Consider the following 23,890-nt stretch of genomic DNA (forward strand, 5'->3'; position numbering starts at 1 on the left):
CTCCGGGGGCATGAGCTGAGACTAGGTACTTGCTCCCAAACTTCAATGATGATTAACGTTAATGGGGAGGAGTTATACGAGACATGTAGTCTGCCATCCCGTTTCCATCAACAAATCTGCAGTCGACAAGCTATCACCTAGTCAGTCGCCGGGTTGAACTTGATTCAGCTCTCAAAACGTTGCACCCCCCACGAGGCACGATAGAATGAGACATGCCCTCGCCGTACTGTCCAAACGTCGTTAAGCCTAGCGTCAATGGCGTGATCAAACGGTGACCGCCTCTCAGATAGCGGCGGGAGCTTCTTATTCCAGTGAAAAGATTGCTGATCAACAATTTTCCAAAATGCGGCAGTCTCCAAAAACTGAAGGTAAAAATCGTTACATGTGCCCAAGTTACGAGTTCCTCCAACCAGAAGGTGGAAGTTGTCATTCTTGCCGTAGATTCCCCGTGTCTTCCCGAGCCGTCAAGGTTCTTGCCGAAGCTTCGCTGGAACTCCCGAGCGCCACTGCCCTGAGTGCCTCTAAAATGCCCTGAAGCCGTGCGGACCCCTGCAGGCATCGGATCAGGCCTGGGCCAGTCCGGGGCGGGCGCCGGGTGTTAGCGGCGTTTCCACTGCCGTGACCCACTAAAAATTCACGATTTTGGCACCCGCCATTCCGTCAGTGACGCACCCTCAAACAGACACTTCACTCATCTCAGTCCGTCCCGAAGACCTCGATCCTAGAATTTACATAATCTTCATCTCCATCCTTAATTCCACCGCCCGTCCTCACTAACGCCAACCCAGCCCAGCCTTAAATAAAGTAAAGACAAGACACATGATCCTATTGGTCAAACTTAAACCTCAAACTTACAACACAACCGATCATGAACCGCCCGTCCAGAACCGAAGATGATCTCGAGCATCCCACCTGGAACCAGAACCCGCCCTTTCTAGCCCCGGATCTGACCACCCGCCAGGACCTCAACGGTCTCGCCAACGCCCGCGAACATCGCCACGGGGATGCTGGGACGGCTAACGGCTTAGGACTGGTAATTGACGAAAAACACGCGTGCGATGGCCAGGTGTGCCATCGCGAACGTGAAGGATTCATAGGGGGCCTTTTCGCAGTGGGCAGGCGGTCGAACCGTATGTTTTGCTTCTCATGATAATGACCTCTCTCTCTTGGACCAGACACTAACTGTACACTCAAGGCCTGCCCATTGCCCCCAGGACAGCGCTTGGTGGTGAAGGCCAAGTCTGTCTTTCTCGCGGCCGGGTCCGCCCCCCATCGGGGTGGCTCGGCTGGCTCGCGTCGGTCGTCGTCGGGTCGATTGTCGTCCATGGAGCTGGGAGTCTACTTTTCCCACTACTAGGGACTATGAGACCAGTCAATGGGTCTGCGAACGGGACCGAACCGGTGGAAGTCCGACGAGTTGACGCCGATCCCGCTCCGACCCTCGTTAGCCCCCGCAACTTGACCCCCCGCCAGCCCACCTGTGCCGGCAGCACCGCCGGCGCCGAGTACAACACCCCCCTCCATGTCGGAGCGCTGCTCATCATTCTGACCGTCTCGAGCGCCGCCTCCGCCGTCCCCATGCTCGCCGCCAAGTTCCCCGTGCTACGCATCCCCGAGCCTTTCTTCTTCGCCGTCCGCCACTTTGGCACTGGCGTGCTGCTGGCCACCGCGTTTGTGCATCTACTCCCGACGGCGTTTATCTCGTTGGGGAACCCGTGTCTATCGAGTTTCTGGACGACGGACTACCCCGCCATGCCGGGCGCGATTGCACTCGTGGGGATATTTTTTGTCAGCGTGATTGAGATGATTTTTAGCCCGGCGCGGACGTTTATGGCACCGCCAACGAAGGGGACCGCCGGTGGGGATAGAAGTAATAACGATGGGAGCGCGGGGGATGCCGAGTCTCAGATTAGACACAAAAGACATGCTTCGATGAGCGGCGGGCACTGCAGCAACGCGGCTGTCGTGGCTGCCATCACCCGTCGTCCATCTGAGACGGCCCGTCAGACAAGCCGGGCGAGTATCGAGCCTGCTCGGAGACATGGGCAGGAAGCTGACTCGGAAGCCGTCGATATGCAGGTCACCGCCTCCAAAGAGACGCTAGGACAGGTGGAAGCCCAGCTGGGAGGCGGTCTCACAGAAGAGCAGCTTCACAAGAAGAGCATCCTGCAGTGCATGCTGCTGGAGGTTGGGATTCTCTTTCACAGCGTGTTCATCGGCATGGCCCTGAGTGTGGCAGTGGGAGGAAATTTTGTCGTGTTGTTGATTGCCATTGCTTTTCATCGTGAGTACCTGCCGTCTTTACAGAACCCCCCTCCCGCGGCTCGTTCTCCGCACCGCCCACATAAGTCACTGGTAACTAATCAACCCCTGAACAGAGACCTTCGAAGGCCTCGCCCTCGGCGCCCGAATTGCCTCTATCAAATGGCCCAAAAAGACCCTCCAGCCCTGGCTCATGGTCCTCGCCTACGGCTGCACGTAAGTCCCCCCCTCTCCTCACCACCACTTTTATCCCCTACCGACCTACCTCTACGTCCCGTCCCAACCCCCCGCTAACACCCCCCCTCAGAACCCCCATGGGCCAAGCCATCGGCCTCGCAACACACAGTCTCTACAGCCCGGACTCCGAGTTCGGGCTGATCCTGGTCGGCACCATGAATGCTGTGTCGTCGGGGTTGTTGGTATTTGCCGCGCTGATTGAGTTGTTGGCGGAGGACTTTTTGAGTGACCAGAGCTGGGCAGTGCTCCGGGGGAGGAAGCGGGTGGTGGCGTGTGGGTTGGTGTTGTTGGGGGCTGTTTGTATGAGTTTGGTTGGGGCGTGGGCTTGATGTGGGGTTTGGGGGGATGGCGTGTTGCTCCTGGGAAGATGTGAGGGCTGGTGATGAGGAGTCTGGTTGGACATGCTTGGAGTTGGGCAAGACGGCGTATAAATTCTTTTTTAAGAATTACTTTTTGACAGAGGATAGCTTATTACTAAACGCGTTGGTTACTCTTCATCACATTTGTGAATGTTTACTCTGCTATGTGTTCAAAACGTGAAAATGTTTACATTCGGAGGAGGGGGACGAAAAAGGGGTAAAAATAATCGTGTCAGGTGTCGGTATCCGGGTCTCCTTGATATACCCCAGTAGTGGACCAACCAGCATCGCTCCTCACTACAGCTGGTGCACACACCAGCCAATCTTCCGTAGTATAGTGGTCAGTATGTGAGCTTGTCACCTAAGAACTGACTTCGCTCGAGACCCGGGTTCAATTCCCGGCGGGAGAGTTTCTTTTTCACTTTTGCTATTGCCTATTATTAAAAGAGGATCCTTCGATGGTGACATTTCCAGTGGTAGACTTCCTTTTTGTGTCTATTATTGCACTGACCTACCTGTAGATAAATGATGAATTGTTGATGTCAGTCAGGTCTTGGACCTCTGACTTTGCATGCAGAATGCAGACGCAATGCAAGGCAGGCACGACTGCCGCAGCAGGTACAATTTTTACCAATCCAGATCCCGAAACCCCATTTCTCTCTCCAAAATCTTTCCCTCAAACACTCGCCATCTAACCGACCACCTGAGGCACACACATGACAAAGATCATAACCCCGCACCGCACTTGAAGCAACCTGACTTTGTTGTTGCACCGCAAGTCAAACGACCCCCTCACCTGCCATCAAAAGCTTGGAGATCCCTTCTCAACTTGGCAAGGCGCGACTTTGGAAGGAAGGCGGGCCGAGACCCCCCAAAGTACACTTCCTAGGCAGGACAATCTGGGCCATCAACTCAAAACGCAACGTTCTCAAGGAAGGGACCTGTCTTCCCACCGGCCGTCCATTTCCCATCGTTCATGCATGAATTATACCAACCCGACGAGAAGGGCCGTTGGACGGGCCGGCTCAAAAATGCAACCAATCCTCCGGGCCAATTGCCCCTCCCAGCTCTCGGTGACTGTCGCAGCTACGTGAACGCGACCCGATCCTCCAGACACGCGATCAAACTAACCTGTCAAATACTAAGACAAGGACATGTGAAAGGAAAAGAGCGCCCCTCAGTTCCTACCCCCTCCTTCCACATCGCAAATGGGAAGGTGACTTGACGGTAACTCCCATTAGCTATCGCAATGCGACATGTCTCGCTTTTTCTACTTCACTTTATCTAGTGTATGTATGCACACACAAAAAGGGCCTATTCGAAGATGCCTGGTGACCGGGTAGGCCTCGGCCGCCGATGGCCAGGCCCGACGATCCCAAAAGATCCCAAGAGACACTCAATTAAAGCCCTCCGATAGCTTAAACGTTACTGCGTCGGCGGTATCGAATCAGGTGTGAGAAACGGGAGTGGCTCACGGCGCAGAAAGGCTTAGGGGCGGGAAGACTGGCGATTGGTTGGGTTGGAGGCTGAATGATCTAAACCGGCAGAAATGTAGAGATGTGCCGTGCCCAGCCCAGACTCCCGCGGCCGAATCCCCGAGGCCAACGCCCCGTGGCCCAAGGGGGGAGGTGGTCTGACTGCTAGCTGTGGCTTGCGCCGATGTGGTTGCGTTACCTTAGGAGGTATGGTGGGATAGGTATGGTGGGGGGTTGGTGAGAGGGTGGCATTTGGGGGATATTGAGGCTACTGACCGAGTGGTCAGGCACAACCGCCACATGGGAAATGGGAGACGGGCCATGGCGAATGGGGCCAAGCAGCAATATCGCGCGGTGCGTACCTGCGTGAGGAGGTTCGGGTCGGTATATGACCTTATATTAGGGGGCGCATCCGTCCCGGCCGCGACTTCCATCATGCTGTTGTTAATGGTACGCAACCGTATCACTCGCACGGAGCTCACTTCGCAGGCTCGGGGATATCGCTTGGGGCATACCTAAGTCCCTAGTCTCTTTATCAGTATACCTTACCTGCCTTTGCGCCACGGAGCGGGGTCCCGACGACGACAATGCGAGTTCTCGCCTTACTAGCCTTGCTGGCCGGCTCTGCGTGGCAGCTCGCCCGCGGCCAGGCCGACGATGCGTGCCAGGCGTCGGACCGCACGTACAGCACCGAGACGGTTCCGGCGGCTAGTTACCAGCCGTACGAGCAGCTGAACCCGGTGGTGGGCGGGATGAGCACCAAGTTCTACGTCACGGTAGTCAATCTGACACCGCACCGGTTCCACCTGGACTCAACACACGCGTACCAGATGAACACATTTGACTTTGGAGACGTGCCGCAGGGCCGCGCGAGGCAAAACGCCATCCAGTACCGCGGCACCATCGACACGGGGGACGATGCGGGCGAGGCGTATTATATAGTCGACGGCACGAGCAAGACGTTTGCGCTGCGGATCAAGTCGTACACGTCGGGCGACCGGAGGCGAGTGATGTTGGACCTCAGCGGCATGGAGCTCGGGCAGCGCGAGTATGTCTTCCCCGGCGGCGAGACGGCTGTGTCGTTGGTTATCACTGGGAGCGACAAGTACGGGTTCCAGGCGTCGCTGCGGCACGGCACGGGCGGTTGGATGCATGAGCTGTACGACGTGATCCGGGACCGGCCCCTGCGACACCTTATCGTGCCGGGCTCGCACGACGCCGGTATGAGTACCATCTCGGACGAGATCACCAGCATCGGCAGCGCGGCCAACACGCAGACCCAAGGGGTCAACATCTACGACCAGCTCCGCGCGGGGTCCCGGTGGTTCGACCTGCGCATCGCCTCCGTGCACGAAAACGGCGATGCTGCGACCGTCAGGGGCTTCTGGGCCTTGCACGTCAACGACGAGACGGCGTCGCTGTCCATCGGCAACACGGGCGAGAGCCTGGATGACATCATTGCCCAAATCAACCAGTTCACGGCCGAGAACCCGGGCGAGGTCATCTTCCTGCCTCTGCGCTACCTCGTTGGCCGCTACCAGTTCCCCGACAACGGACCCATCTACTGGGACGCTGGCCTTACCAACACTTTCTTTGCCAAGCTCCGCGGCCTCAACAACCGCTGCGCCAACCTCGATACTTCCGGGGGGTTCCAAAACCAGCCCGCCTCCTACTTCCTCGACCGCAACGACGGCCACGGCTGCGTGCTCCCCTTGCTCAACACCCAACACTTGGACGCCTCGGCCGGCGTGCCCCACGACGCTCCCGGCGACGGCATCTACGACCTCGGCCTCGCCTTTCCGACGCTAGTCGACCACTGGTCCAACATGATGCAGGCCAGCGACATGGCGCCAGACCAGATCGCCACTTGGCGCTCAGGCACCGGCACGCGCGGCGCGGACGGGAGCTCATCGGACTCGTCCAATTTCCTCATCGCCCAGTGGCTCGTTACCCCGGACGCCCTCGCCTCGACCGCGTATACGCTGCAGAACTTTGCGCTGGAGCCCACGAATCCGTCGCTGTATTCGGCCGGTGTCAATGGGATTGACCCGGAGCACTGGCCGAATGTGGTCCTGCTGGATTATATCGGTGTGCAAAAGCAGGACCAGTGGGCGTGGGATTCCCTCAGCGCGGAGGCGTACACCTTGGCGATTGGGCTGAACCTGTACATGGCGAGTGAAAACTGCGGCGTGGCAACGCACCGGTCGCCTTTGTTGCGGACTGCTTCACTGCTCACAGCCGAAAACCGGAGGATCAACAGGACAGGTGTCTATGGTGAACAAGCGAAGAAGAAGAAACAGTGGAACGGCATCATCTTTGCGAATGGCACGGTGCTGGATCACCCGCCGGCAGCCCTGCATCCGGGGAAGGTCGATATGTTGAGGGCGGGAACGGTGCTGGGGAATGGGACAGTGTTGACGGAGAGTGTGCCGAATCCGTGGGTGTAGGGTGAACCTGCGTTTGTGGGTGCCTCTAAGCTGTGGACTTTGGCGAAGCTTTTAATTTTTAGGGAATAGTATATACGAGTAGAATTGTACATACTTCTTTCAGTAAACTGTATTTGCATTTTGATTTTGGTCTGTGAAGTCTGAATTGATATGCTCCCTGTCCGTCTAGAGTGCCGTACACCCCCTGTTCCATCCAAGAATTACTCCTCCTCCTTCATCCAACCTCCCACTTCTACCTTCCCATCCACATCAAGCCATTCCGGATCTCATACCATTCTTCCATTGTGAGTCCCAATGCTCGCGCCAATCTTCCATTATGAGCCCTAGTAGTCACACCATTCCATACTCACACCATTCCATACTCACACCATTCCATACTCACACCATCCCATCATGAGTCCCCATGCTCACACCAATGCATTACGAGCGCCCATGATACTCTCCCTCCTCCCCCTCGCACCCATCGCTTCCATTGCCGCCGGGTCTGTTGCGTTGTGGCTGTTATTTTCCATCGTGCTCGTGGTGATATCGATACCATCAGCTATCATTGTGCTTTCGCGACGTCGGCGTCCGCCCATTTGTCCGCCGTTTGGGCCGTGGCTGTTGGGGCTGGCGCTGGCGCGGAATGGACTGCCACGGAATGGGCTGCTGCGGGTCAAAGGGCTGCTGGTGAATGGGCTGGCGGAGTGTTTTTCTGTGCTGTTTGCGGTTCTTGTTGGTTGCTCTTGTTGTTGGGGGAGGGGAGAGTTGTCTATAGGGCGGGGGACAGAGGGGATATCCTGTGCCTGGGTGGTGGTGGGTAGGTCGCGGTCTTGTTTTTGTTCTTGCCCTTCTCCTTGTTGTACTGCTCCCTCCTCAGCAATATGAGTTCCCGCTCTTCCCGCTCTGCTTCCTTCCCTTTCCTCTCCGCTAGCTACTCCTCCATCGTCCCTCTCATCGGCTCCCGTCACTTTTTTTGGGGATGAGAGCCCTTCTTGATCTCGGTCTTGGACTTGGGGGGTCGCATGCTGCTGGCTCTGCTCCCGGGAGACAACAACAGGCCTCGCTTCCCAATAGTCTGCCGCGTTGGCATAATATTCCGAGTTGGCTGTGGCGGGGGTGTCGGCCACGGCGTACTCGGAGAGTCCACGCATTGGGCTGGGTTTTGTGGGAGGTTGGTTGTTGGGGGTGTAGTTGCTGGGAGGGAGGTCGCTGAGAGGGTAGGATCCAGGAGTTCGAGCTCCTAGGGTTTGGGTGCCGGGGAGGTGGGAGGATGGTGCGGGTGGTTGTCGTTGAGGTTGAGGGGTAGGCATTGTGCTGGTCATGGTGGTGGTTATGGTGGTAGTGGTAGCGGTCGTGGTAGTGGTGTGGGTCAGGGGTGGCTTGTTGACTTGGTCGAGTTGTTTATTGAACGGCAAGTTGAGTTTAAAACTTTGGGCCGCAGAAAAGGGGTTAACTCCACGATTCTTCACAGAGAAGAATTGAAGAGCCTACACATCCAAAACTAGAAAAAGAAGTTCCCTCAAAGTCCTCTGCCCAAGTTTAAAAACAACACCCGGAGCATCAGCTCCCTTCAACAGGGTGGATAACGCTCCGGATCAATGACGTACCTGCTCCAGCGCTCCACGACTCGCACACACGCGGCTTGCGACGGGCCGCAGCCGCGTTTACAATTTGTATTTCGTACTCTTACACATACTCCACGAGTCTACGAGTCAATCCCCGGGGCAGATCGTGAAACTGCCGAGGTCCGAAGGTTGGGGCTGCTTGTTCTCAAGCACGCTGCTTAGGAAATTTAGAGTGATATCACCAACTCAAGAAAGTTTAACTTATAAACGAAGTACCACCAAAAACTAGAAAGTTTTCAAGGCAATATCGAACAACCCGTTGTCTATTCCTCACCTAGCATCTAGAACTAGAAATCCCATAGTATTAAGCATCAGGCATGTCTACACACAGATCCAGCTGGCCAAGTAACAAAGCCAGACAACACAAACAAAAAGATCCATGACATAAAAAGCGCACAATTCCAAAAGTCCAAGTCCAGTAAAATTATATTCCTTTCTCATGCGTTTACAAAACACCCACAGCCAACTCAATCTATCAACATCTTCTCTCTCCTGTGCTAACACTCCTACTCCTACTCCACACTCAAACTTAAAACAGGGCAAACACACCCGCAACAACGGCCAACCCAACCACCGCCGCGCCCGACAAGCTCTTGCCGATGTACGCAGCACCCGTGTGCGACGGGCTGGGCGCAGTCTCCGAGCCGCTACCAGTCTGGGAGCCAGTGCCGGAGCCGGAGCCAGACCCGCTGCCGGAGGAAGCACCGCCGGTGGACGAAGAACCGGGGGTCGAAGCACCAGTAGAGGAAGCACTGGTGTGCGAAGTCGAGGTTCCGGTGGGGGTGTCGAAGTGGGTGGGGCAGGTGAGGTCGAAGAGGGGCTTGGTGGAGAGGTTGTTGGTGATGGCAAACTTCATCTCGTTGTCCGGGTTGGAGTCGCGCAGGTTGTACCAGAAGGTGGGGACCTTGTTGAACAGCTTGCGGCAGCCGACCTCGTCCCAGTAGTACTTGGCGTTCTCGACGCTGGGGTGGGCCTGGTCCCAGTCCTTGCCCGTCGCGGGCCAGCCGGTCTCCGTCACCCAGATCTGCTTGGAGCCGGCCACGCCCACGACGGCGTTGAAGGCCCGGTCGAAGAGGGTGCCCGCGTTCTTGATGTCGTTGCCCTTGCCGCTCTCGTAGTACGGGTACTCGTCCACGCCCAGCCAGTCGACGGCGTCGATCACGGCCTTGTTGGTGCCGTTGGTCCAGGCATCCCAGGTGTCGACGTGGCCAACGGGGACGGTCTTGAGGTCGGTGGCGGACACCGAATCCTTGTACTGTTTGATGAAGTTGAGGATGACCTCGGGGCCGGCACCCACGCCGGCCTTGTTCTTGACGCCCGTCTCCGAGTCGCGGTACAGGTCCTCGCTACCGATGGACATGCCGATCACGAGGTCGGTGAACTTCTTGCCGTACTTCTTGACGGCCTTGTTCAGCGCAGTGAGTTCCTTGTCGATGCTGTCGGTACCTGAGGTCCAGATGCCGAGCAGGATCTTGGTGTTGGTGTCGATGGCCGCCTCGAACGCCTGGATCGGGTCCGACTCCGAGTACGCCTGGATGTTGGTGTACAGACGGACGGCGTTGAACTTGCCGGGGGCGCCGTTCAGAGCCTGCGCCGTCTTGAACTCGGCGAGCCAGTCCGCCTTGAACTTGGCCGAGCGATCCGCGAGGGTTGCGCCCGAGTTGAACCCCAGGTAGTTGGTGCCATCGGCCGACGCGCCAGCAGCGAGGACGCTGGCGAGAAGAGCTGCAAAGGGACGCATTTTGATTTTGCTGGAAATAAAGTAGCGAAAGTTGGATTAATTTGTGTGTGTTGATGCCGACTTGGCGACTTCGCGATGGCGTGCTAAAACAATCGCGAGAAAATAACAGGTGAGCCTCGGTTCGAGGAAAGAGCGTGTGTGCAAAGTGTGCCGAATCGAACGAATCAGCAGAAAATCGGCAGAGCCAAAGAATGTCGGCGTCGCAAAAGGACGGTCGGAAGTGCAAGATACCTGACGAAGGAAAGGAGGGTAAAAAGACAATCGCGTTAACGGGCTGGATCTCGGTTTTGAGAAAAACAAGAACAGAACAAACTCACTGTCCAGGGGAAGTCTTCCCCGGGGCCCCCTGTCGGTCTCCCCCGGCCGGCTGCAAGAGCGGGTCGGGAGGGCGACACAGCCTCAAGCCTCCTTGGCAAGCTCGGCGTGCCGATCTCCTGGGCTCGCAGCGAGGAATCGAATCATTCGAGGAATGAACAAGCCGAACGAGCGAGTGCGCTTCTTTTCTTCTGTGTGTGGCCCTTTCCGTCCGGCGTCTGCGTTTCGATCGGCCGGTGTTTCACGCGGACTGCCGTGTTGCGTGGCCCGGAAGATGGGCTCGGCGGGGAAAGAAACATTCTTGATCTCATCCATTCAGCTATTTCAGTCTACATAGTATGATGATCATATTGGCGCGCGTCTGTTGTGTTCTGTGTCCAACTCCCAAGCCAGCACACCGGCAGCCTCACCGCGCTCGGTTCCGAACCCTCCGTTCAGTTCGGACTTCACAACTCGGGCGAGAACTCGTATCGAAGCTGGGAATTTGTTCCACAAAGAGGACCACAGGTCCACCACGCGGCGAAAGAAACGCGCCTGGCCGAGACCCACCCCAAAACCTGGCAGACCCCTTCGGCCCCCCCACAGGCGGCAGCTGCCCCTGATGCAAAGACAGGGGGCCCTCCAGGGCAGCCAGTCAGCCACGCAGGCAAGACAGGCGAACATTCGTCGGGATTTGATGGAAAGCTTGGAGGCCTGCACGCGGGAAAAGGGGGGGCGTTTCAAGCTTCAACAAGCTTCTCGCAAGCCAACAGCATGGAAGAGAGAGTCTCGGCCGGTCCGATGCCTACTACGTGTATGTAAAAGAATCCACTGACGATGAAATTGAAGGCCCAAAATATGAACAATCTCGGAGACATCTCGAATTATCGGGTCGCTTAACGGTCAAGAGATTTTGAAGCGGTCTGGGCCCCGGGCCTGGCTGAGATGGTGAAACGAACGGCCGAAAATGGGTTACGGAACCAGGCCGTTAGCAGATTTGGGCGGGACTGCAGAGGGAGATTGTTAATGCGTTTATTCGGCCGAGATGGCAACCAATATCGCTTCCAGACTGAAACAAAACAAAACCACCAAGACTTTTTTGCATTCCTGCCCGGTGTGGTCGAGGGTTGAGGGGAAAAAGTCCCATCTTGCACATGTTCACGCACAACCCTAACCCCCATCTACACAACTAACCGTTGACATCTAACACGAGAGATTGCTCAGTCGTCACGGATCGAAGGACAAGTCCAGCGGCACAGGAATAACAGAGGCCCCCCAAGCGGTTGAACAGGAGTCCTCCGGCTCGAGGAGACGCAAGAGACCTGTGGTGGATTTCCGCTACCGGGCTGTCAATATATCTTGAGGCCCGTTTATAACTACGAGTAATACCGACGTTTCTCAGGCATCCCCCGCGATATTTTCCTTGTGCTCCCGTAGTCAACACTACTGTGTAACAACTCTTGCCATGAGACCATCCTGGGTCGTCTATAATAGGTGGGGAACTACTTGGGGTTTGCTGGGAAATGGCGAGTGACTTTGTCAACGAGAACATGCCCCGGGAGTTGTGTATAAGTCGATGAAGTGCCGAGCACTTAGATAAGATACACCCCGGGTTCTAAGACCTCATTCTTGCGAGACGTTGAACTAAATCCTCCTCTATAGAATGCCAGCTAGCCATCATGGAAGGCTTCTATCCTAATTACTGAGTATCTTGCCCACTCTGGCGGTTCAGTTCCTCAGGCTTCAACCATCTCGCCCAAAATCCAGCTCCTTCCTTCCCTCCCGTCGAGTCTACCATATATATTAGGTCCAACGACCTAATTCCCAACCCGCCTGCCAATGGGGCTACAAACCGACCACATCCGGTGGTGAGTTTGGCTCAGGCGTCGCATCATTTAATTCCCTGACGGGGAAAAGTCTTGAGCGTGGAAAAGTTGGCAGGCAACCCGCCCTCATTACGCGACCTGAGGGAAGAGGGCATGGGTTCGAACCGAACGCGAAGCAAAAGTCCCCGGCTGACATACTTAAGGCCCTGGGACTTTTTGTAACCATCAGATTACCTCTACTGGCCGGGTATAACAGTAGGGCTGAGTGGTGAGCTTTTGCTATTTTGATCTTTTTTTGGAGTACTTTTTTTTTTAACCGGGCAGAATTACTTACTCCTGATTCATTACTTCTTTGCCTGCTCCGTTTCATGTCTCACAATAGTGAGCCTGTATGTATGTATATGAAAATGCTGCCTTTCCAAGAGCTGAACCAGAGGCTTTTAACGATGATATGGGAGGTTATGGGGTGTATAGTGCCTGTCTCGTGATTCTCCAGCAAGACGGGGGATGTAGAAATAGGGATGCCGGCCAGGTGTGCTGGTGAACTGCTCCATTGAAAGGTAAGTTAAGAACGGCAGAGAGATGGGAAATGGGCGATGTGAGAAGGGAAACAAAACGTCAAAAGTCATTCATCAACAACTGGTTGAACGCTACACCAGGACTAGCAAGCAATATTGTCATGATCTTAATCAGTATTACGGGGGACAGTTCAAAACTACTTTGCCCGACCATTATCGTCCATAACCCAATCCGTGCCTAGCAAAATCGAAACCCCTTCATCCTCAATCAGATCCCCAACCCTCCACACCAAAACAAGAACATCATCAACCCCCCTCCCCATCCCATACTCCACAAAACGCCTACCCGCAGACTCTTACCCGACCCCGAATTCCCCGCCGCCGCCGGCCTAGCTTCCCCTGACACCGGCGTTGGTGTCGGCGTGGCACCTACCAACTCAACAGTCTGAGACGTCCCTCCTCCAACATCCACTCCAACTCCCCCATTCCCATTCCCATTCCCATTCCCATTACCATCCGCACCCCCGTTCCCACCCACTCCTCCCCCTCCACCCCCAGTACCACCATTACTCGTACCCGTAGTCGCAGCGCCCGCATTAGCATTCCCCACCGTCGAACTAGGCGGTTCCTGTGAAGCGGTATCATCTGCACCCCCACATTGTCCGGTGATGGTGGACAGCGCCTGGACGGTGTTGAGCGCGGCGGGAGCGGCGCCGCAGTTGGCGGCTTGGGTGAGCCAGATGGCGTTTGTTTCGAGGTCGAAGACGGCTGTTTACTTTGTTAACACTTTATCTTTATAACAGCCATACTAAGATGAGGGCTAAAACGGGGAGATGAAGCGCAAGGGGACAGCACGCACTGTAAGCCGACCGTAAAAACGTGTCCCCCAGCAGCGTAAACCTCTCACTAGCCATAATCCCCAAAAAGCACGCCGGCGGATCACTCGCCACCTCCCTTATCAGCTCCTTATATGGCACCTTGATCGTCGTCCCAGCAAATGCAAAATCTAGCGTCCCGTTCAGCGCTGTCAGCCCACAGTCGATGCGGTAAAACCCGTTGGCGTCAGGCGCTGACGCCCCAAAGTCCCGTGCTACCGCGGCTGTTAGGTCGGAGGGGAGGAGGGTCATGGTTGAGCCGCTGTCGAGGAAGACAGGCATGTCGTTGGGGGTGTCGCTATTGTTGTTGCTGTTGCTGCTGTTGCTGCTGCCACCAGCGGAGTAGACGGTAGTGACGCCGTTGGGGGGTGTGAGAGCGAGGGACTGCATGGTCACCCAGAACCGCGGGACACCGTCCGGGGATTGCGCCGCTGGGATGATGGGTAGCCTCGCCAGACGCCCCGCAAACTTGGCCGTGTCCACACCCCCGAAAACAATGACCCCCTCACGGGCATCTTTACTACCAAGAGCGAGGGTGTAGGCTTTCACACGCGTGGCATTCTGCGCCTGCAGCTGGTCCACAAAATTAGGATACCGCGTGGCGATGTCCTGGCCATATCCAATACCCAGAATCCCCGAGAAGGCGTCCTCCGACGCGGTGGCCACGCCAAATTGGACTTGTTGCAGGGCGTTGGGGCTTCCGACGAGCGAAATGGTGTCGGTGAAGTAGGAGATGTTGGCGGAGCCTATGCCGTATCGGAGCGTGCGGGTGCTGCCGAGGGAGACGGCGGAGGAGGATTGGGTCGCGTCGTATTGCCCTGCTCGGTCGCAGAAGGCGGCGTCGGAGCCGGTCACGGTTGTGCAGTCTGGGTTTACCCATAGTTCGAATGAGCCCGTGTCTAGTTGGACGAATACGGGCTGTGGGGGTGAGCCGATGCTGACTGTGCTTTTGAGTTAGGAGCAGGTTCTTGTTGGTGTGGGAGGGATAACTGGAGAACATACGCTGAGCATAATAGGCAACATCAGACCGGTTCGCTAGCTGGAGCTGGATGCCTCGCTTGATGGAGAAGTGCTCGACATTGGTCGAGTGGATGACAGGGAGGTGGATGCACCCGTCGATGTGGGCTGGTAGCTGGAGAGCGAAGGTAGGACACCAGAATGAAGTGAAAAGCAACGCCGAGGCTAAAAAGAGTGAGGGAAATGCCATTTCTGGCGGCGACGGTTGAGGACGGGGTATCTCTGCAGCCTCTACATGGGTATTCGGATCGCCAACGAGGAGGAAGTAAAGACAAAGGAAAGGGGAGTATTACAGAGGCACCGGCCAGCGGATTCCACGCTCAAACCCAAGAAGGAAGACAGACGACGAGGTAAAGACGGAGTGAGGAGACCGGGCTCCAAAGTACGCCTACGGTATCAGACCGCCCCAGTCCTCTTGGGTTTGTAGCGGGTGGCGAGGGTGAAGGGAAAGGAGAAGGAGGAAGGAAAAGAGCAAAAGGAAAAGAAACACCAAACCCTAAAGGTGGAAAAAAGAAGCAGTCGAATAGACGAGACGAGTAGACCAGACGAATGAAACACAAAGCCCACCATCGACTAGCCGGGCGGGCCTACCCGTGCTTGGGCAGTCTATCGAACGATACGAGAGTCATGAGTGAGAGAGAGAAAGGCATGAGAAAACATCTAGACCCGAACGCAAAAGGCTGCGTACCCGAAACACGACCCCGTGTATCTATTACCGTGCTCGCGTCTCAGGGCCGTGCCGACAAGCCGTTAGCGAGCAAAGGCATTTCTCCCAGGCACATCCCGAAATCCGAAGCCGGGGTGATCCCGCGGGCAAACAGGGAGTATTGTGTAGGAGGTGGGCGAGGAGCCGCGCGGTTATTATTGTGAGTTACGGGTGTTGATGTGGGTTATCGGAGGTAGCCAGCCATGGAAAACTTCCTCAAAAGGGGAACAAACAGAAGTTCAGTCAAAACTGAAGGCCGCGTCAGTTCAAGCAAGCGCGCCATCGTGAGTAGCATCGCCTATGAACTACTTCGTATAGACTCCGGATCCGCCCCAGCCGCGGAACCTGCGACAGGGGCGCACGTTTAAGCCAGTGCGATGGAGGAGATCAGACACGTTCAGGGGTCGTTGTTGAAGGTGGAAAGCTTGAAAAGGCTGATGTTGGAGGCGACAAAGACGGGATGAGGACCCTGCATTTTGCGGGGTGTTACAGGTGAAAGTCGTCTCAAATGGGTGTGTTGAGCGGCTATCGACCAATCAAATGCGGGTTACACCAGTCTCACAGGGCTCCGAAACCGACAACTGTGCACGCGATCCCTGACTTTCTTTTCCTCTCGCCCTCTTCATCCACCTACGAAAGCAGAGTTCAAATTATTCGTCGTTATGGAACAGTTGTTCCAAAATAATCAACAGCAGGATGGTATGCATTCTTGATTCAATTTCCGTTTATGTTCATCTATATACTCATAACGCCATGATCCATCCCTCATTCATCGGCAACCGTTCCCGATTCCTTCCCGGATTTCCTCAAGTTATTTGTCCGCCTCCTCGCTAATCTTGATAATGACCTTGCCCTTGGCGTGCCCCGAGTCGAGCCTGGCAAACGCCTTCTCAAACTCATCAAACGTCCACACACTGTCCACCACAGGACGGACCTTGCCGGCATCAATCAGCTGCCCAATCTCCTCCAAGTTGCTGCCGAGCGGCTTAACAATAAAGAACAGCCCCTTGCCCAGCTCCTTCTTCAGCCCCTCGGGCTTGCCATACTCAGGCGGGGTGTTGATGGCGATAATGTCACCACCGTTCTTGACCGCGTGCCAGCACCCCGAGAGCGTCTTCCCACCGACCATCTCAATGACCAAGTCGACCTCGCGCGCAGCAGGGTCCTCCGCCGCCCACGCCTCGATGCTCGTCTTGGTGTAGTCCACAACCTCAGTAGCGCCCAGCTTGGTGACGGACTCAATCTTCTCCTTCCCGCCGCACACAGCCACCACGGCCTTAGCACCCGCCAGCGACGAGAGCTGCACCACCCAGCTGCCGACACCACCGCCAGCACCGGTAACCAGCACGCGCTTAGCACCGTTCTTAGCCCGCGCAGCCTCATCGCCGTGCAGAGCCGCAGGGTCAAGACCGCCCTGGTCAAACACAGCCTGATACGCCGTCAACGCACTCAGCGGCGTAGCAGCAGCCTCGATCCAGCCCAGCGACGCGGGGATCTTGGCGAGTTCGGTGGTGCGAGCAAGCGCATACTCGCGCGCGGCACCGGCGCGGTTGGCTTCAATGCGGCAGTAGACGCGGTCGCCCTCAGCGAACTTGGAGCCCGCGGGGGCCTTGACGACGGTGCCCGCGAGGTCCTGGCAGGGGACCATTTCCTTGTCGGCGGGGACGCTGTCGGGGAAGTTGACGGCCCAGAGGAGCTCGCCGGCGCAGGGGGCGGCGGTGTGCACGCGGATGAGGACATCGTCGGGGTGGGTGGGGGTTGGGATGGGCGAGGTGATGGAGATGACTTCGGTGCCCTTGCGCGAGGCTTGGAGGAGGGACTTCATGGTTTGTGGGAGAGCGGTGGAAGCCATGGTTCTGGTGGTGATCGAGGTAAGTCTGGTGACCTTGAAGATTCCTGTAGAAGCCGGTGGTGGGGTGAAACGAGGTAAGGAGTTTGCTGCTGCTCTTCGTAAGCCAGACCAGAGAGGACGCGATGCCATTGTTCAATCGAAGCGAACAAACTTCCTCCATCACAAGCGGACGGATTTTGTCATTATATACCCCATCCCGTGCCCATCCCGCTCGGTGTCCTCGCTGCCGATGCACTGCGGCTTTACTGGGACCCGTAGTCCGGTCTGTAGTGATGGCCAAGAGGGCTATGACACACCATCACCTACAACGCACTCAAGGCACCCAGGACGCACCCAGCATGTTGCCAAATCCTAACGGTCCGGCCGGTCCCGACTACAGCTCGTTTACACTTCGCAACGCCCTTTCGGCCGTAACACCGTCAGCTTTAGCATCATAGAACAGGTTCTGGCTTTGCTTCGTCCTGTCAAAGCGCAATTGCCCGCAATTGCCCGCATAGCGTAGGATGTGGGGTGACTCAGCAGAGCAGCCAAGCGTTACCGTTTTGGGCTCGCATCTGGGTGCGAGGCCCAGGAGGAGGAAGGACGCAATGCAAGTGGGTTATGCGGCTCCGATCAGTGACGGATGCTTCACGGCGCTCGGAGCTTCGGATGTCCGAATGACCTCTCGTCGTTGACGTTTGCCGAGACGCGGTGCTCGCGAGGAGGAAGTGAGGAATTAATCAGCAGAGTTTCTGCCAAGCCAACCCCGCAACGCCAAAAAAGCGTCGCCGAACATGGGGCATCAAACTGCTTTACCTTTCAAACGCCAGGAGAAATTAGCGCCAAATAAGTCAGCACAGCGACATCACGATTCTCTTGGACAACTAAGAGGCCTCACCTCACTTGGAATCGCTCCGCAAGGTCTCCGGCCACAAACTCGGCCACAAACAAGTTGAAGATGCAGACTGTAATCTGTATTCTGGTCCATGATGCAAAGCAAGACGGGAGGCGGGATTCGGACTTCGATTTTCAACTTCCAACCCCCAGGGACCCCCAACATCACATCACAGCCTTGGACCTTCAACACAGCAAACAACACCGGATCCGTTCTCAAACTTAATTAACACCACGCCTATGACTGCGCATTACACTGCACAAAAACCCATCTTCACGGTCTTTACCGCCCAAGCCAAACCACCACCACCCCCACTTAAGCCTGGAAGCGCTTGGCTTTCTGGCCTGCAGCACGCTTATTGTTCTCGGGGCTGGCGTAGTACGCCTCGGCCTCCGCCTGGGTTACAAAGCCGAGCCCGGGCTAGTAATTATGGGAACCCAGATGTTAGTTATTGACTGAGAGGACCATCGTTGCGGTTGGTGTGTTGGATTGATAGGTAATTATAATACCGTGGAAAGTGAGTGTGTGGAAACCGAGAGGAGAACTTGGAGAGGACTCAAAGGAGGGCTCTTCTTATACGGATACTGAGCCTTCACTCCCGCTCCCTCGTTGATCTTAGCCTCTCAGACTTCGGGACCATTGTGACGAGCTTATGATGGACCGTCAACCGCATGTGCTGTTTGACCTTGTGAGACATACTAAACCTTAACCCTTGATAGCCTCGTCGGTGCCAAGCGGTGAGTGGTGAGCTGAATGCAGCCCAGGCCAGACCAGCACACCGAGTAAGTTAGCTCTCCATGGTTGTGTGCATTCGGAGCCAATCCGGGCCACTGGGAACCTGAACCCCTGATGGCAGTCATTCAGCTCGCCAGCTGGCGGTTTATCTCTGGATCACAGCCTGGTTTCGCTGACGATCTGCGACACGCTGTGGCTTCTGCACATTGAGGCCCGTCACATGTAGCATGTGGGTCCACGCAGTTCGAGGTTGCGCTGCTCGTGTGTGTGCGTTGTGATTGGTCATAATTGTTAGGGTGGGGCGAGGTACATGAGATCCTGAGATAAAAATCTCCTGGCGTTTGAAAGGTGGAATGTCGCTATCAACGGCGTAACTGCAGACCGACGTACGAATAGCAAAGCTTCTTATAACCCAAAGTCAAAGTTGAACACTCTCAACAACTAAATCCATCGTTTGTTTCTATTGGTCAGGTTGACTACATTTTTCGCATTGCTCGTATTACACCCGCAACCAAAGCACGCATCGTGGGCACAGAATGACGAATCGAGTGAGCGGGGTCGTGGCTCAATGAAGGCCTGAAACTTCCGTCCCTATTACTCGTCTGCCATTGGCCCCAGTCTGCCCAGACTGTACAGTGTTTAATCGATGAGTCGACGCCGGCGTAACAACACTCCGGTTTGCTCGACATACAATACCGATACCTGCAGGCGGCCGTGAATTCCATTGGTGTGGTCAAATTATTTGAATGGGATGCACGGTAGTTTTGTGTACGCCTTATTGTAATTATTGAGAGATGGCCAAACGCCCGGTGTTGCGTTGAAAAGTCGACACTCCGCACAAACGACGGTCTTCCTCTCATGCCCTGGATTTTCTTTTTCATAATTATCTTGACCTTGAAACCCTGACCGGTGTACATCTCCGTACAGGAAACACAGGCTATTCACTTACATAGTGTCCACCAAAACACACAACAACCACAACATCCCACCACCATGACAAAGCCCCCGCCTCCTCCAGCCCTCCCCGCCGGTGGTCTCCCCTTCACCACCTCCCCCGCCGTGGCCGACCTCAACATCCCCATCCGGAGCTTCCTCTCCACCCACACCCAATTCGTCGGTGCCGCCATCGGCGCCCTCGTCTACTCCCGCGCCACCGGAACCGACCGCGTCCTTCTCATCCAGCGTGCCGCGCACGATTCGATGCCGCTACAGTGGGAGATCCCCGGTGGCGCGGCGGACGGAAAGGATGATTTTACCCTGATGCATGCCGCGGTGCGGGAGTTGTGGGAGGAGGCCGGGCTCAAGGCGAAGAGGGTGGTGAGGCAGGTTAGTGGGATACATCCGTTGATTACGAGGAGGAAGAACCTTGTCGGGAAGGTTACGTTTGAGGTGGAGGTGGAGGTTGAGGAGGAGAGTGAGAAGAAGCTGCCGAAGGTGACGTTGGATCCGAATGAGCATGCGAGGTTTCTGTGGGCAACGGAGGAGGAGTGTGCGGCGGATCAGGTTAAGGTGTTGGGGGTGGGTGGTGAGGAAGTGGTTGATGCGGAGGTGGTGAAGATTCGGTATACAGCGAAGGAGCAGAAGATGGCGATTTTGGACGGGTTCAAGTTGAGGAGGGAGGATTTGCTCCGGGATGAGGCAAAGGAAGTTTGAAGGGAGCGGAAATGGGAGTAACGTCCCCGGGACGAGATAACCAAGAGAAATAAGTATGGAAGGATAATTATGGGAACAAGTAACTACCACAGTAAAGACGGAAGGAAGGGGGCAGTTGCTCAAGAGCAAACCCTAACCCTGATTCTTGAGACTTCAGCGCCGTTTTCCATGTTTAAGAACCCCTGCTGTAAGGCTGAACTGACCCCACCTTGTCAGCTACCCACGCGACGCGCTGGGCGCAGGGGCGTTTGTTTGTCCACTGCACTGCAGCTGTATTGTTTGTACCGTGACCTCAAACGGCCAAAAAAGAAAAGGCTTAAAAAAAACGGATTCCCCTTTGACATGAAACATTACCATAGTACATTGTTCACACTAGACACTTGACCCAGCAGCAACCCATAGCGATGCAATGGCCACACCCCCGTCACCTCCCGGAGGAAGCGCACCGTCGTTGTTCAACTCATCAGAGCCGTTTCGCGGCGTTGTCGTTTGCTGCACAAGTATACCGACGGAGTTGAGGGTACGGTTCCCTGCCCTTTGTTCTTTGCTTTCTTTCTCTTGATCTATCTCTTCACTTTCCTCACCATTCAGCTACTAACGTTTTACTTTAGGCCAACATCGCAGCCAAAACGACCGAGCTGGGCGGCCAGCACAAATACGATCTAACCCCCGACTGCACCCACCTAATCGTCGGCGACTACGCAACCCCAAAATACCGCCATGTCGCCAAGGAGCGCCCCGACGTGCGCGTCATGGACGCCGGCTGGGTCGAAGCCGTGCGCAATCTCTGGGTCGAAGACGCCGACATCGATTTCCTCGCCCTCGAAAAACAGTGGCAGCTACACACCTTCGAGGCCGGCAGCAGTAATGGCGAGCTGAACGCGGACGGCACCATGCCCGAGCGTAGGAGGCTGTTGTGCTGTATGACGGGTTTCGAAGACGCCGACGAGCGCCAGCGCATCAGCGACAAGATCGAGGCCAACGGCGGGTTGTATACGGGGGACCTGACCAAGCGGGTCACGCACCTGATTGTGCACAAGCCGGAGGGGCGCAAATACCACGCCGCCAAAACCTGGGGCGTCGCGACGGTTTCGGTTGAATGGGTACATGAGAGTGTGGAACGCGGCCTGATCTTGGATGAAACTCTCTATGATCCGATCTTGTCCCGCGAGGAACGCGGGGCGGGCGCGTGGAACAGGGAGCGCTCGCGGGTGTCTTCTCTGGGCAAGAGGCTGAGGGAGTACAATGCGGCGCAGGAGGAGGGCAAGCGTAAACTGCGCAAGACGGCGAACATGAAGTTGAACCACCAGCGGGACAATATATGGGGAGATATCCTGGGGAAGCCTCAGACTGCCGCTACTGCTGCTGCTTCTCAAGCATCCGCTCCAGGGTCGGCTGCGCTACCAACGCAGGCGACACAACCCACCCAGCCAACCGGTGGCGAGTCAGCCGAAACCCGGGGTTCCAAGCTATCCTCGTTCGGCGTTCCGGAAGACAGCGGCGTCTTCGCCTCGTGCTGTTTCTTCGTGCACGGCTTCTCCCAGCGCAAAACCGAGATTCTCACCAACACCGTGGCCTCACTCGGTGGGCTAGTCTGCCACACCCTCGAGGAGGTGGTGTCCATGTCTGGCGCCCAGATGGCCCACCGCTTCCTCGTCGTCCCACAGACCGCCCAGCCCGATACCCATCCACCAGTTCCCGAGACCGTCCACGTCGTAACCGAGTTTTATATCGAGCGGTGTCTGCATAAGAAATACTTTTTCGACCCAGCGGAACACACAATCGGCCGGCCGTTTCCGGTGTTTCCGATTGTGGGGTTTGAAGACTTGGTGGTGTGCACAGCCGGGTTCACTGGGGTGGATTTGCACCAGATGGACAAGTCGGTACGCCAGTTGGGCGCGCGGTATGAGGAGAGGTTTACTTCACAGGTGTCCCTGCTTCTCTGTTCGTCATTAGATATAGTACGGAAGCAGAAGTTGGAGCTGGCGCTGGCATGGGGTGTACCCGTGGTGCGAGCGGACTGGCTGTGGGAATGTATTGCCGCAGGGGTCAACGAGGACATCAGGCCATTTATGTTTCCCGAGTTGAAACAGCGCTGTGATGGGCCGAAACTCATTGCTCCGCCGAAGGAGAAAACTGTCCAACCCAAGGAGAAGCCGCAAATCAAAGCTATCGACGGAAAGCCAACGAGCAAAGACGAGATAGATGGTGATTTACTGCCCAAGCCGGCCACCAAGCCGAGGCCGCGCTTGGATCTCGGCGAGTCGGTCTTTATCACGGCGAAAGAAGAGATGCACGACGTCCCCCAGCGCCACAAGTCTGCAGCAGACCACAACTCAGTGACAACACACTTCGAAACGGCGCCAACCCACGCGTTCACGGTGAGCGACGCCCACATCAGTTTCGGCGTCAAAAGCTTCGGCAGCGCCCCTCTTTCCGAGACAACCCCGAGTTCTCTCAACAAGACATCCACTACCCGGCCGAGATCTGCCACGCCAGCGCCTCGTAAACCCATCGCCAGGACCACGAGCGTGGCAGATTCGGAAGCTACCGATGGTGATTTCGGCGAGCCGGACGACCTGCCAACTCAAGATGACAACGAAAGCACACCGAAGCCGGCCGAGAAACAAGCCCCACCACCGCCCGATCCAGAAGAAGAAAGACGCCGCCGCGTGGCCGAAAAAGCCGATGCCGAACGCCTGGCGATCTCCAACAAACTTGTCACTTCTTTACTGGACCCCACCACCGCGGCCGCGGCCGCAGCCATAACCACCACCGCCACCACCACCACAACAGCAACAACAACCGCCCGAGCCACGTCCGTACCAAGACAAGGCCTAGCCCGCGCCCTATCAGCAGACGCCAGCGCAGACGAAGGCGCCGCCGCAACGCCCCTCGGCTCGCTACCAAACCCCAAACCGAAACGACGCGAACGCAAGATCCTCGGCCGCGCAATGAGTAACGTCTCAGCAGGCAGCAGCACAAGCGCCAGCGACTGGCGCGGCGATGGGTCCAATACTGTCGCTGGCCGGGTTGCCACCCATAACACCGATACACCCACCCTAGCAGCAGCGACAGCCAACAAACCCCCCACCAGAAGAAACACCACGCCTACCACCGACGTAGCCAGCAACAACAACTCCAACCTCACCATTAACACCACCAACGCCCCCACTGAGCCCGCCCAACCAGCCTCGACACAACTAGAATACGAAGACCCCGACGCGCGACGGTACAAAGAACAGCTAATGAACAAGATGCTGGGGAAGGGCGGCGCGCCGATGAGTGGTGCGTTGGCGGCGCAGCAGCAGGGGAAGTTGACGTTCAGCGAGATGATGGGGGATACTGGTGGTGGTGGTCGTGGTGGTGAGGTTGGGGGGACGACGACTAGGCGGACGAGGAGGAGATAGTT

At 56.4% G+C, this 23,890-nt stretch overlaps 7 protein-coding genes and 1 non-coding gene across 8 annotated transcripts; 4 read left to right on the forward strand and 4 right to left on the reverse strand.

The window, feature by feature from the left end:
* Positions 1-868: 868 nt before the first annotated feature.
* On the forward strand, positions 869-2,828 carry C8A04DRAFT_14106 (ZIP zinc transporter-domain-containing protein; the record flags this gene model as incomplete). The annotated part of the gene is made up of 4 exons (XM_062777963.1): positions 869-1,130; positions 1,196-2,284; positions 2,379-2,478; positions 2,570-2,828. The coding sequence occupies 4 exons, from the start codon at positions 869-871 to the stop codon at positions 2,826-2,828; spliced, it is 1,710 nt and encodes a 569-aa protein (XP_062634773.1).
* Positions 2,829-3,181: 353 nt separating this feature from the next.
* On the forward strand, positions 3,182-3,268 carry C8A04DRAFT_t109. Its single transcript has one exon. It is a non-coding gene; the product is annotated as a tRNA-Asp (tRNA).
* Positions 3,269-4,920: 1,652 nt separating this feature from the next.
* C8A04DRAFT_14124 (PLC-like phosphodiesterase) lies at positions 4,921-6,780 on the forward strand (the record flags this gene model as incomplete). The annotated part of the gene is made up of 1 exon (XM_062777972.1): positions 4,921-6,780. One exon carries the CDS (start codon positions 4,921-4,923, stop codon positions 6,778-6,780), a length of 1,860 nt encoding a protein of 619 aa, XP_062634774.1.
* A 407-nt stretch (positions 6,781-7,187) lies between these two features.
* C8A04DRAFT_31034 (uncharacterized protein) lies at positions 7,188-8,084 on the reverse strand (the record flags this gene model as incomplete). The annotated part of the gene is made up of 1 exon (XM_062781612.1): positions 7,188-8,084. The coding sequence occupies one exon, from the start codon at positions 8,082-8,084 to the stop codon at positions 7,188-7,190; it is 897 nt and encodes a 298-aa protein (XP_062634775.1).
* Positions 8,085-8,916: 832 nt separating this feature from the next.
* Positions 8,917-10,128, reverse strand: C8A04DRAFT_31035 (glycoside hydrolase; the record flags this gene model as incomplete). The annotated part of the gene is made up of 1 exon (XM_062781613.1): positions 8,917-10,128. One exon carries the CDS (start codon positions 10,126-10,128, stop codon positions 8,917-8,919), a length of 1,212 nt encoding a protein of 403 aa, XP_062634776.1.
* A 2,738-nt stretch (positions 10,129-12,866) lies between these two features.
* On the reverse strand, positions 12,867-14,848 carry C8A04DRAFT_39133 (aspartic peptidase domain-containing protein; the record flags this gene model as incomplete). Its single annotated transcript, XM_062784473.1, has 4 exons — positions 12,867-12,898; positions 13,343-13,534; positions 13,626-14,582; positions 14,644-14,848. The coding sequence occupies 4 exons, from the start codon at positions 14,846-14,848 to the stop codon at positions 12,867-12,869; spliced, it is 1,386 nt and encodes a 461-aa protein (XP_062634777.1).
* A 1,327-nt stretch (positions 14,849-16,175) lies between these two features.
* C8A04DRAFT_31037 (Reticulon-4-interacting protein 1, mitochondrial) lies at positions 16,176-17,216 on the reverse strand (the record flags this gene model as incomplete). Its single annotated transcript, XM_062781614.1, has 1 exon — positions 16,176-17,216. The coding sequence occupies one exon, from the start codon at positions 17,214-17,216 to the stop codon at positions 16,176-16,178; it is 1,041 nt and encodes a 346-aa protein (XP_062634778.1).
* A 2,602-nt stretch (positions 17,217-19,818) lies between these two features.
* On the forward strand, positions 19,819-23,888 carry C8A04DRAFT_14109 (uncharacterized protein; the record flags this gene model as incomplete). Its single annotated transcript, XM_062777964.1, has 4 exons — positions 19,819-20,294; positions 20,881-20,998; positions 21,090-23,488; positions 23,579-23,888. The coding sequence occupies 4 exons, from the start codon at positions 19,819-19,821 to the stop codon at positions 23,886-23,888; spliced, it is 3,303 nt and encodes a 1,100-aa protein (XP_062634779.1).
* Between the last annotated feature and the right edge of the window lie 2 nt (positions 23,889-23,890).

This window comes from Dichotomopilus funicola, assembly GCF_033296635.1.
Source record: "Dichotomopilus funicola strain CBS 141.50 unplaced genomic scaffold C8A04scaffold_59, whole genome shotgun sequence".
Classification (NCBI taxonomy): Eukaryota; Fungi; Ascomycota; class Sordariomycetes; order Sordariales; family Chaetomiaceae; genus Dichotomopilus; species Dichotomopilus funicola.